At 42.3% G+C, this 12612-nt stretch overlaps 2 protein-coding genes across 8 annotated transcripts in view; one reads left to right on the top strand and one right to left on the bottom strand.

Annotated features, from left to right (window-relative positions):
- PLPPR1 (phospholipid phosphatase related 1) overlaps nucleotides 1–12612 on the top strand; it is a 337564-nt gene that overhangs the window by 307502 nt on the left and 17450 nt on the right. The window lies entirely within an intron of this gene.
- Nucleotides 1–12612, bottom strand: part of LOC100515185 (acyl-coenzyme A amino acid N-acyltransferase 2) — a 46557-nt gene that overhangs the window by 10066 nt on the left and 23879 nt on the right. For 4 of the 7 annotated variants that reach the window (XM_084991169.1, XM_084991168.1, XM_084991161.1 and 1 more), the window contains 2 exons: nucleotides 3833–4302; nucleotides 2931–3133 (listed from right to left, as the gene is read on the bottom strand). In XM_084991169.1, coding sequence (XP_084847295.1) covers nucleotides 2931–3133; nucleotides 3833–4295 — 666 coding nt within the window. In that variant the 5' untranslated portion in view covers nucleotides 4296–4302. Of the gene's footprint in view, nucleotides 1–2328; nucleotides 2534–2930; nucleotides 3134–3832; nucleotides 4303–12155; nucleotides 12517–12612 lie in introns of all 7 variants that reach the window. The other 3 variants (XM_084991164.1, XM_084991167.1, XR_014824796.1) reach the window with 2 other exon arrangements.

Below are 12612 nucleotides of genomic sequence, written 5' to 3' on the forward strand. Positions count from 1 at the left end.
GAACATAAAATGGGAAAAAGAAAGTCTATTCAGCAAGCATTGCTGGGAAACCTGGACAGCTGCATGCAAAGCAATGAAACTAGAACACACCCTCACACCATGCACAAAAATCAACTCAAAATGGCTGAAAGACTTCAATATACGACAGGACACCATCAAACTCCTAGAAGAAAACATAGGCAAAACACTCTCTGACATCAACATCATGAATATTTTCTCAGGTCAGTCTCCCAAAGCAATAGAAATTAGAGCAAAAATAAACCCATGGGACCTCATCAAACTGAAAAGCTTTTGCACAGCAAAGGAAACCCAAAAGAAAACAAAAAGACAACTTACAGAATGGGAGAAAATAGTTTCAAATGATGCAACTGACAAGGGCTTAATCTCTAGAATATATAAACAACTTATACAACTCAACAGCAAAAAAACCAGTCAATCAATGGAAAAATGGGCAAAAGACCTGAATAGACATTTCTCCAAAGAAGATATACAGATGGCCAACAAACACATGAAAAAATGCTCAACATCGCTGATTATAAGAGAAATGCAAATCAAAACTACCATGAGATACCACCTCACACCAGTCAGAATGGCCATCATTAATAAATCCACAAATAACAAGTGCTGGAGGGGCTGTGGAGAAAAGGGAACCCTCCTGCACTGTTGGTGGGAATGTCAACTGGTACAGCCACTATGGAGAACAGTTTGGAGATACCTTAGAAATCTATACATAGACCTTCCATATGACCCTGCAATCCCACTCTTGGGCATCTATCCGGACAAAGCTCTACTTAAAAGAGACACTTGCACCCGCATGTTCATTGCAGCACTATTCACAATAGCCAGGACATGGAAACAATCCAAATGTCCATCGACAGAGGATTGGATTCGGAAGATGTGGTATATATACACAATGGAATACTACTCAGCCATAAAAAAGGATGACATCATGCCATTTGCAGCAACATGGATGGAACTAGAGAATCTCATACTGAGTGAAATGAGCCAGAAAGACAAAGACAAATACCATATGATATCACTTATAACTGGAATCTAATATCCAGCACAAATGAACATCTCCTCAGAAAAGAAAATCATGGACTTGGAGAAGAGACTTGTGGTTGCCTGATGGGAGGGGGAGGGAGTGGGAGGGATCGGGAGCTTGGGCTTATCAGTCACAACCTAGAATAGATTTACAAGGAGATCCCGCTGAATAGCATTGAGAACTATGTCTAGATACTCATGTTGCAACAGAAGAAATGGTGGGGGAAAAACTGTAATTGTAATGTATACATGTAAGGATAACCTGACCCCCTTGCTGTACAGTGGGAAAATAAAATTAAAAAAAAAATAAAAAAATAAAGGACAAAAAAAAAAAAGGTAAAAGACTTGGATTCCATAAATGATTGCATTGCACTGCCCAGTCCAATAGCAAAAGCAGTAGGTCACAGGAGGGACTCCTTACTTTATAGTAGGCTGTGGAAGCAGAGGGAAAGGAGGAAGCCTATGACCAATGAGAGGGGGAAGGGAATTCTGGACAAACAGCAGCAAATACCTAGCAACCCATGTTTATCTGGCTCATAACTGTAACCCCAGTACATTTCTGTCATCAGAAAAAAAAAAAAAAACATAAACTTTCAAAAGAGATCATTCTGAGATCCAATTTTTTTGAGCTCTACTTCAATAGGTATAAGTGGGGCCAAGAATCTGATACTATAAAATACCCCCAATCTGATACTATAAAATACCCCATGTGCACCCATGTTTGGGAACCATCCATGTGAGGAATGGATCAGGGAGTGGGGGTGAGGGGGCTACACCTGGAGACAGGAAATTAATTAATGCACTCTTTCCCCTTCACTGGTATTGATGATGAGGGACCAGACTAAAACAATGGCAGGGAGGATGAGGAGGGTGTGATGTACAAAGAAAGAACCTAAAACCCTTTGAGATGGGTTGAGGGTGTGGGGAAAGGGAAAAGGAAGGAACCAGCTGGGCACAGGTGACGAGGTGGATTTACTGAGAGTTTGCTATATGCTAGGCCCTCTAGGTGCTTTACACATACTAGCTCAGTCCTTCCAACAGGAAAATGGAGATTCAGCAAGTTTAATTCTCACTCAAGTTGACAACAGTATCAAGGGTGGGAGGTGGACCTGTCCTGCTGAACCTAAATACAAACTGAATTTTGGCACTCGCCCCTTCCCCTCAGAAAATGTCACAAATAGTTACATTTAAGTTGCACGAAAATAAAAAATTAACTCGAAAGCATTTTATCCGGGATTTAATTCTAGGCAGTCCTTTAAATATACTCAGAAAAATCACACATACACTTGATAATGATGCTACCACTGACGATGGGGATCCTGGTGATGCTCCAATAGGAAATGCATCCTATCTCTTCTTGAGAAGACTCAAGGCTCTCCAGGATGAGAATGTACCAGTCATGGAGTCAGGACGACTTAGTGGTCAGGAGCAAAGACATGGCCAGAAGGGCTCCGTCACTTACTTAAGTGAGGTGAGGATGCCTTCTCACCTGCAAAGTGAGGACCATGTCAAGAGTACTTCCTTCACAAGGTGAGTGTGAGCATTAAATGAGATGGGGCATGTGAAGCAGTTAGCATAGAGGCTAACCTAAGAGTCACCTCATAAACGTTAGGTGCTATGATTGTTTTACCATGTCAGGTTGAACCTCAAGAAATACTTGATGTTTGGACATTCTTCAACTAGAAAATGAATGGCATCCTAATACGCCCACCATTTATTGTCTTCTGTGTGCCTGTAAGCGCTAAGCTGATCCTCATCAACCCAACAATCCTACAAGGAGATATCACTATCTCCAAGTGTAAAGAGACTGCTGCAATAGCCAGAACAGGTATTCGAGATTTTTTTTCTGTAATGTTGCCAGGTAAACGGGAAAGTATTTTAGGTACCTTGGGATGAGCCAGTAGCAAGTTGGCAGCTTCCTCAAAATAGTCCAGGTCCACCTCCTGCAGCTGGTTGGGCAGGTCGTCATAGGCAAAATATGCTAAGGCCAGCGCTGCAAAGCCATGAGCAGCCAAAAGACCAGCTCGATATTCAAGTAGACCCCCGATGCCCCCAAACAAGTCGATGATTCCTGGGAAAGGGCCTTCCCCTAAGAGAACAAAGACAGAAGGGAATGGGATCAGAAAGAGTAACAGGAGGGTCAAGTAGGAAGCAGTGAAAGTTCAGGCTGAGCAGAATGAATTCCATCTTTACACACACAACAAAATGGTATGTTATTTTTAAAATCTTACTGGATCTCACTTGGATAAAGGAATTCTGACTTTCATACAAGCTTTGTTATACAAATACAAAAACAAAAACAAAAAACAGGAAGGAAGATATTCTAAGTCCAGCATTTTTAAGTTTAGAAAGGAAAGATAAAAGTTACTTTTCGTTATTTTGTTCAGGTTACTCTGACAAAACAACGTTTTTGTTGGATTTCTTTTCCTAAAAGCACTCTAAATGCAACTTGCTAAATCCTCACTGCTCATCATATTGGAAACCCTTAATCTATGCATTTAGGAAGTTTTGTCAGAAAACATTTTTAACGTGCAGTATTTAAAAGAATCATATGTACTGCTCTTAAAACATAATTCAAATGCATGTACTGACTACCAAATGGGGATGGAAACTAGTTTTGCAAAAAACACCTAATTTTGCATGATAATGCATTGGATCTTGCTGGTTTAAAACACAGTATTTTGGGCCATTAAAAAAAATGGGAAATAATGGTTCCCCAATATTTGATGCCCTTTTTTGTGTTTTCTTTCCATCACAATGTTATCCATATCACCAAGTTTAGTCTCACCTGGAGGCAGGAAAAGGGCTCCTCGCACCCGCCCTTCTCGGATCATCAGCCGCTGCACCCCAGGGCTGGAGAACCAGCGTTGCACCTCCAGGCTGGCCCTGGGCTGAACCACACCCGACTTTTGCAAATAAACTGAGTCATATAGATCCAGGGTGATCCAAAAGGGGCTGTTCATCACCTCCAGCTTAAGCAGCCCCCCAAAAGGCTTCTCAGGCTTCAGAGACCAGAAGAGGCCCATCGGATGGACCCCCACAAAGTCACCTCCCAAGGCAGGATCCTGCTCCAGGTCCAGCTCACCAGCCTCATTAGCCCTGTAGAAGGCTCTGGACTGGAACAGATTCCCCTTCTCATCCTTCAGCGATGCCATGAGGGTCACCACCTGCAGTGGGGCCAGGCCCATCACTCGGATGTGCACTGGCTCATCTGCAAGGGCACTTGCTGGGGTGGCTGTCAGCTGGAACATTGGCAACCTGCAAAGAGACCAAGCAGAATTTCCTGCCCTGCAGTGGAGAGGAGACTCTGTGTTGGAGACAGATTCCAAGGAAGAGACCCAGGCGAGGCTTAAATTAGGTCTGGCCAAGGTAGACTTCTGGGAACTAGTGCAAAATACACAAGATATTTAGAGGAGGGGAAATAAGGTGGGCAGAGAGTGCTCATTATTCTCATTTCATGTATGAGGAAACAGGCTAAGTGGTGTGCTCCAAGTCTTGTAAATAATTAATAGTAGAACTGGAAATTCAAGCTAGGTCTGACACCACAGCCCCCTCCTATCTTATCCATGGTGACACTGTGATAAATGTTAGTTTTGTGGTTCTGAGTAAGTTGAGCTTCAGTTCTGCACTTGAGATCTTTCCCATATGACCTATTTCACAGGTGTTTGTTAGGATCCAAGCGGGTAATGCAGGATTAAGCGTTTATAGGAAGGCTCAGTGCTTCTTTTCACCTTTCTTGCCTATATAAATAAGCAAAATGTTAGCGTGTTGTTTCTTTCCTTTTTTCCTCTTTTTTGGTTTCCAAGCTCTTCCTGCCATTTTAAGACCAACCACCAGCTCTTTTCAAAGTTCCCATTATTTGTTCTTTTTAAAAGAAAACAAAACTTCATGACCTGCTTTTCTGGCTTTCCAATGGAGTGATAAATGTCAACAGTTGTTTGTAGTAAAAAGACTGTAATATAAGTTTATCAACTGCTTCATATTTGGCTCCTTTAAGAGCAAAATGTGTGGGTATTCTCTCATTTCTTCCTCTCTCCTTCCCTTGCATCTTTCTCGCCTTTCTTCCAGACTTCATCCACAAAGGATTTGAATCTTTTTATAAGAGAAATAATAAAATAAAATAGGATCTGAGAAATAAGAAAAAGAATCAGAAATACTAAAGTGACAGCCAAAGGGAAAAAGGCAATCTGTCAGTTCTATTATTGTAATCCTTCTCATAGAAAACGCTACCGGTTTTTTTCAAGGGAAAGGAAAAAGTGCAGCCTTTTCATCTTTTTGCCAAAAGAAATTTCTTATATGAGACTTTGACATAGGTACACATCATTTGTTTCAGTAATATCTTCACACAAATTGTAGCAATAGGTACCCCATCATGAAGCTTGATTCTCTAGGGGATCCCTGATTTTATTTTATAGAGAAGGCAAAACAAAGGCTTTAGGGTTTAGATTTGTGCGCAGAAAAGATTCTGAAGAAAATAAACTGGCCCTGGCAATGCACAGGCAGAAGAGAGGCTTGATGTGCAGTTCTTCACTGTTGAAAGGGGGCCACAGGAAGAAAGAGAGGGTCAAGGGAAAGTGCATTTTGTGCTTCCTTTCAAAAAGTGATTTTATGCAAAGGACACCACACCTTCCCACTTGGTCCCTCATCAAAAACCAGCATTACTAACCATTTCATGTAAAGCTAAACTCAAGGTCAATGGAATGATTTTGACTAATTTTGAAGTGAATGTTTTCCCTCAATACCAACAGAGTTCTTGGCAGACCAACTGGCATCAGTTCAACCTTCCTATGTCACTCCTTTGTGCTAGGGAGATGGGGCACATAATATGGGTAACAGCATCTCATGGGACATTTCAGTGCTTCCTTGATATCTTCTGATCTGGTCCTTCCTATAAGCCTCCGTTATCTTCTTTTCTTTCTTCCCAAGAAGAGAGATCATTTAGAAGGGAGACTTGATTGCCCTATTCCACAAATCCTTTCCCAACTCTTCTTCTCAAAACGTCCATATCATGTATGGACTCAATACATTGTTTTATTTCCAAACTGAATAAATTTCTTTTTTTTTTTTTTTTTTTTTTTTTGCCATTTCTTGGGCCGCTCCCACGGCATATGGAGGTTCCCAGGCTAGGGGTCCAATCGGAGTTGTAGCTGCCAGCCTATGCCAGAGCCACAGCAATGCAGGATCTGAGCTGCGTCTGCAACCTACACCACAGCTCACGGCAACGCCGGATCGTCAACCCACTGAGCAAGGGCAGGGATCGAACCCGCAACCTCATGGTTCCTAGTCGGGTTCGTTAACCACTGCGCCACAACGGAAACTCCCTGAATTAATTTCAATTCATCCACAAAACCGACCTCCAGCATGCATCCCACATGTGGTCTTATCCTCCCAACTGGACCTCAGACTCCTCAAGGGCACCAACAATGTGTTAAAACTTTAGGGATCCTGTTGCTACTCAAACAGTGAATTATGCAATGTACATGTTTCTGAGTTATGAGATTCATAACAGAGGCAGAAAAAAATAGCACCAAAAATGTCATTGAAATACTCTATGTACACATAGTGCTTTTGTAACATAAACTATTAGGGCTTCTATCCAAGTCATAGCTCCTCTTTATCTGAGAATTGCCCCGTAAAACCCAGAACTGGACGCTCAGCAGCTATGTTTAGACCATGTGACCTCCATCCTGGATTTGGGCAGAATACCTAATGCAGGATGGGCCAGGGATGCTCTCCCCCTTGCCAAGGCAGAATGGGAACCCAGAGATCACCAGTCACACTATTAGGATTTAGGCTAAAGGTGAGGCAAGAAGGCACCTAGGTTGCAAAATTCACTGGCATGGCCAAGTCCCTGAAGTCCTGACATTTTGTACCCTCGGGGCCTCTCCCTTGCCCCACCCTAGTCCTGGCCCCAAACTTTTTGTACATGGCTGAATCCATAAAATTCAGAAGCTGTATCCAGATAATCACAGAAAGCCAGTGTTGGGTAGAGTGTGGGAGTCTGAGGAAAGACAGACAGAGACAGAGAGAAATGTGGTTTTTTCCTATCCCGAGAAGCTCCTAAGAAAGTATAGCTTATTTAGAAGTTCTCGAGCTATGTAGATAAGCCTCATGGGAAAGAGAGAGGCCAGAAGATAGATTTGAGAAGACTTCAGTCTTTAAAAGGAATCTATCTTAGAGCTAGACTTTTTCCTTTGTTTTTTTTTTTTTTCTTTTTACAGCCACCCCTGCAGCATGTTAAAGTTTCTTGGCCAGGAGTCAAATAAGAGCTATAGATGCAGCCTCTGCCAGAGCTTGAGGCAAGGCCTTATCCTTAACTCACTGAGCAAGGTCCATTATGTGGGAAGGACATTGGAGGCAAAGGTCTTGGAAAAAATCTTTAGTGTGAACTCCTCTATAGGTAGCCACTTTGGAAAAATCTGGCTGCATCAGGCCTGAGAAGCCCCACACCATACAACAAACTGGGTGGGAAACAGCCTCACCAATCAGCAAACAGGCTGTCTAAAGACCCCCAAGGCACACAGCTGCCTCTAATCACACCAAGAGACAAAGCTCCACCCATCAGATTGATAAAAATAAGCTCCCTCTACAAGTGGGCAGGTACCATTCCCTCCCATCAGGAAGCCCACAGAAAGCCCCCATACCATCTTCAGTTACAACAGGGGGGGCAGACATCAAAAGCAAGAGAGGCTACAACCCTATTGTCTGAAAAAAGAAACCACACTAAAAATCTATACAAAATAGGAAGGCAGAGCATTATGACTCAGATAAAGGATCAAGAAAAAACAAAACAAACAAACCATCAAAAACAGAAGAACAGCTAAGTGATCTGGAGATTACCAACCTCCATGAAAAAGACTTTAGGCTAGTGAGAGTAAAGATGATTTAAGATCTTGGAGATAAACTGGAGGCAAAGATTGATAAATTATAAGAAACACTGAAGAAAGAAATAGAAGATTTCAAGTTAAGCAAATATAGATGCAAAAATACAACAATTTAAATTAAAAAATTCACTAGGAGGAACCAACAGCAGAACACAGGAGGCAAAAGAACAAATAAGTTAAGTGGAAGACTGATTCATGGAAATCACTGATGCAGAATAGGGAAGAGTAAGAAAATTGAAAAGTAATGAAAACAGTCTAAGATAACTCTGGGACAACTATAAATACACCAATACCCATATTGTAGGGGTGCCAGAAGGAAAGGAGAGAAGAAAAGGGCTAGAGAAAATGTTTGAAGAGATAATAGCCAAAAACTGCCCTAACTTGGGGAAAGAATGACTCACTCAAATCCTGGAAGCACAAAAAGTACCATAAAAAATAAACCCAAGGAGGCTCACCCAGAGACACCTGCTAATCAAACAGACCAATAATAAAGGCCACAAGAAAATATTGAAAGCAGCTAGGGGAAAGATACAAATAACATACAAGGGAACACTGATAATGTTATTGGCTGATTTTTTAGAAGAAACCCTGCAGGCCAGATGGGAGTACTTAAAGTGATAAAAGGAAAAAAAAAACCTCCAACTGAGAATACTCTGCCCAACAAGGCTCTCCTTCAGATTTGAAGGAGAAATAAAAAGCCTAACAGACAAGCAAAAGCTAAGAGAATTCAGCATCATGAAACAAGCTTTCCAACAAATACTAAAGGAACATCTCTAGGTGGAAAAGAAAAGGCCACAGCTAGAAAAAAAAAATTACAAATGACAAGGCTCACCAGTAAAGGCATACATATAGAAAAGGTAGAAAATCATCCACACACAAATATGCCACCAAAACCAGAAATCATGAGAAGAGCATACAAATGCAGGATACTAGAGATGCATTTGCAATTAAGAGACTGACAATTTAAAACAATATTTTATGTATATATAGACTCCTTTATCAAAACTTTATGGTAGGAGTTTCCATTGTGGCTCTGAGGTAACTAACCCAACTAGTATCATGAGGATGCAGGTTCAAACCCTGGCCCTGTTCAGTGGCTTAAGGATCTGGCATTGCTGCGAGCTGCAGTGTAGGTCACAGATGAGGTTTGGATATGGCATTGCTGTGGGTGCCATAGGCTGGTGGTTACAGCTCTGATTTGACCCTTAGCCTGGGAACTTCCATATGCTGCTGATATGGCCCCCAAAAGACCCAAAAACAAAAACGTAAAAGCAAAACCAAAAACTTCATGGTAACTGCAAACCAAAAATCTACAAAAGACACACACACAAATAAGAAAAAGCAATCCAAACACAACACTAAAGATAGTCATCGAACCACAAGAAAAGAGAACAAGGGAAGAAAAAATGCCAACAGAAACAAATCCAAAGCACTTAATAAAATAGCAACAACGGAGTTCCCATCGTGGCTCAGTGGTTAACAAATCTGACTAGGAACCATGAGGTTTCGGGTTTGATCCGTGGCCTTGCTCAGTGCGTTGAGGATCCGGCGTTGCCGTGAGCTGTGGTGTAGGTTGCAGATACGGCTTGGATCCGCGTTGCTGTGGCTCTGGTGTAGGCCGGCAGCTACAGCTCCGATTGGACCCCTAGCCTGGGAACCTCCCCCTAGCGGGAGCGGCCCAAGAAATGGCAAAAGACAAAAAAATAAAATAAAATAAAATGGCAACAAGAACATACATATCAATAATTACCTTAAATGTAAATGGACTAAAGGCCCCAACCAAAAGACACAGACTAGCTGAATGAATACAAAAACAGAACCCATATATACACCATCTTCAAGAGACTCACTTCAATTCTAGGTACACATACAAATTGAAAGTGAGAGTATGGAAGAAAATTTTCCATGCAAAAAGAAATCAAAAGAAAGCTCAGAGGGCCAGGGATCCAGCTTTGCCGAGAGCTATGGTGTAGGTTGCAGATGTGAATCAGATCTGAGCCACTGTGACTGTGGCATGGGTTGGCAGCTGAAGCTCTGATTAGACCCCCAGCCTGGGAACTTGCATATGACAGGTGCAGCCCTAAAAAGCAAACCATCCTCCCCCCAAAAACCCTCCAGAAGGTGGGCATTGAGAGAACCTCCCTCAACACAATAAAGGTCATTCTTTCCTTAGCCACACCCTCTGTTTTTCTTTCCTACTTCCTTCTTGACTTCAACTTCATCTTTCCCTTTCCCTGATTCTGAAACTTTTAGTTAACTATATTCCCTGGTGTACAATGTGGCAGGACTAGTAATGCAATAGTAAGATTAAACTTTAGTTCACAAACCCATATGTGCACAGTATGTAATTTTTTTCTATTTTCCAGAGTCAAGTAATTTCTATCCTGAGTCCCTGTCCCTCCAGGTGGCAGAGATGTAATCCCAAGAGTTCAGAGAACCCTACTTTTCCTGGGAGCACAAGTAAGTTCCCCATGACTGTGGTGTTGGCATGCCCAGCTCCCATGTGATGATGCATTCTTCTAAACCCATTTTACAATGGATGTGGGGATTCTGAATTCAGATACCTGTAGGGGCCAGGAAGGTTCTCTAGATTTGTAGATAAAGGTCAGAAATCATCAAAATTTAAGACTGTAGTGAACCTAAGACTACCTGCCCATCTAAAGCCATTTAAATGTAATTCTATTTTAAAAACAGGAGTTTCCTTGTGGCACAGTGTCCAGCATTGTCTCTGCTATGGCTTGAGTCACTGCTGTGGTGCAGATTCGATCCCTGGCCCAGGAACTTCCTCATGCCCCTGGGGCAGCCAAAAAACAAACAAACAAACAAAGCATATTCACAAAACCACAACCACACAACAACAAACTAACAAAAAAACACAACTCAAGATGTGGACCAAACAAAACACACCCATTCATGACTTCTGAAATTCCCATCATCCATTAGGCTTTTTAGAATTCAAGGGCCAGGAAAAGACCTTGGTTTTTCACTTTCTGGTGTGCCATCCTTTCCTACAGCAATAGGTATCAACTTACCTACCTCTGGAAAAAGAAGGAAAACAAGGTAAAAATGGAAATACCAAAAGGTGAGGATGGAAAGTGGGAAGTGAGGACTCACTGGTTAATATTTTCAGTGGTATAAGGCAAGGAAAACCTGCCCCCCATATCCAAAGCCTTCAAACCTTCTCCTTGTCACATCCCAACATATTTAGTTCTTTCCTCGTTTCCTTGTATTCCATTTCTATTGTCCTAGTCTCCATTGGATCCCACCTAATCCATATATTGTGATAGGGAATAAGACCCTTGTTAGTTGATAAGGCTGATTGCTCACCAGAGCCCATTCCTCACAGATTTTCAGAATAAGTTATAAGTAGTTTTAAAACGTATCCTGTCCAACACTGTTATCATCATTGATGAAGCACCTACTGTGTAGAGGGACACCCAGCTGAAGGGGGCTTTCTTTCCCTTCTCTGGGCTCTATACCATGCCAATCACAGCATGTAATATATTCTTGAATCTTATGTGAGAGTCCTGTGTGCTTCCTATCTCCTGTTACTCAGTATGGTTTTTTTTTTTTTTTTTTTTTGTCTTTTTACTATTTCTTAGGCCACTCCCATGGCATATGGAGGTTGCCAGGCTAGGGGTCCAAACGGAGCAGAAGCCACCAGCCTACGCCAGAGCCACAGCAATGCAGGATCTGAGCCGCATCTGCAACCTACACCACAGCTCACGGCGACGCCAGATCGTTAACCCACTGAGCAAGGGCAGGGACCGAACCTACAACCTCATGGTTCCTAGTCAGATTCGTTAACCACTGCGCCAGGATGGGAACTCCTCAGTATGTTTCTTGAGGGCAGGGTCCTGTCTGATATGTCTTTGCCACTTACATTGCACATGAGCCCTTCACATCCCATGTGTTCATTCAGTGACTGTGGACTTTCCTCTCCATTCCATAAAGTCTCATCATTTACCCAATTCTTTCTCTCTTTCTATGGTCTTTTTTGCTCCCCAGTCTGATCGCTGTACTGTTGCCACACAGAACTTTATAAAACTCAAAAATAATCAAATTTCTTCCCCACTTTAAACCTACAATGGCGGCCAGATTCACTTGAGGATTAAGTCTGAATCCTTTATCCCTGTACTTAAACACCCTTTACAGGGGAGTGGCTCTACCACAGCACTCTGGAGACCTTCTATGTTTCCGCAGGCAAAGCTTGAACTATTACCTGACCTAAGTCTGGGTGGAATGCCTTGTGATCCTCCCGGGAGCGTGCAAAGATAATAAGACTCTTCTTCTGAAGACTGCTTAAGACTGTTTTCCCATCTGTCTCTCCCTAGCTTGTGGGAGGCTTCCACGGGGTAGTTTTCCATCCACCTTCTTGGGTCCAGAGAGACATGCGACTTTCCATCTCACCCCTACACCCCTGCAGGTTCCAGGACCATTGAGCTGCAGTCTAATACACTTCTCAGCCACACACTATCTCACTACTATGTTGAGGATGCCTGGTTCCTTTTGCTTCAGTGACTTTTCTTCTGGTGTGTGCAGAAGGGACCCAGAGAGCTTCAGCCTTGACATCTCTTGCCTTCATGATCTATGTGAATAATAAAATGTAATTCCCAGCTAAGTCATTCAGACCTGAACTTACCCTTGGGTTTGACACCTTTTCTTTTTGTCTTTTGTCCTTTTA

Source organism: Sus scrofa, chromosome 1, assembly GCF_054392235.1.
Source record: "Sus scrofa isolate SSC_HxYL_T2T_F1_AM1 chromosome 1, Sscrofa_HxYL_maternal_Yorkshire_Landrace_v2.0, whole genome shotgun sequence".
Taxonomy (NCBI): domain Eukaryota; kingdom Metazoa; phylum Chordata; class Mammalia; order Artiodactyla; family Suidae; genus Sus; species Sus scrofa.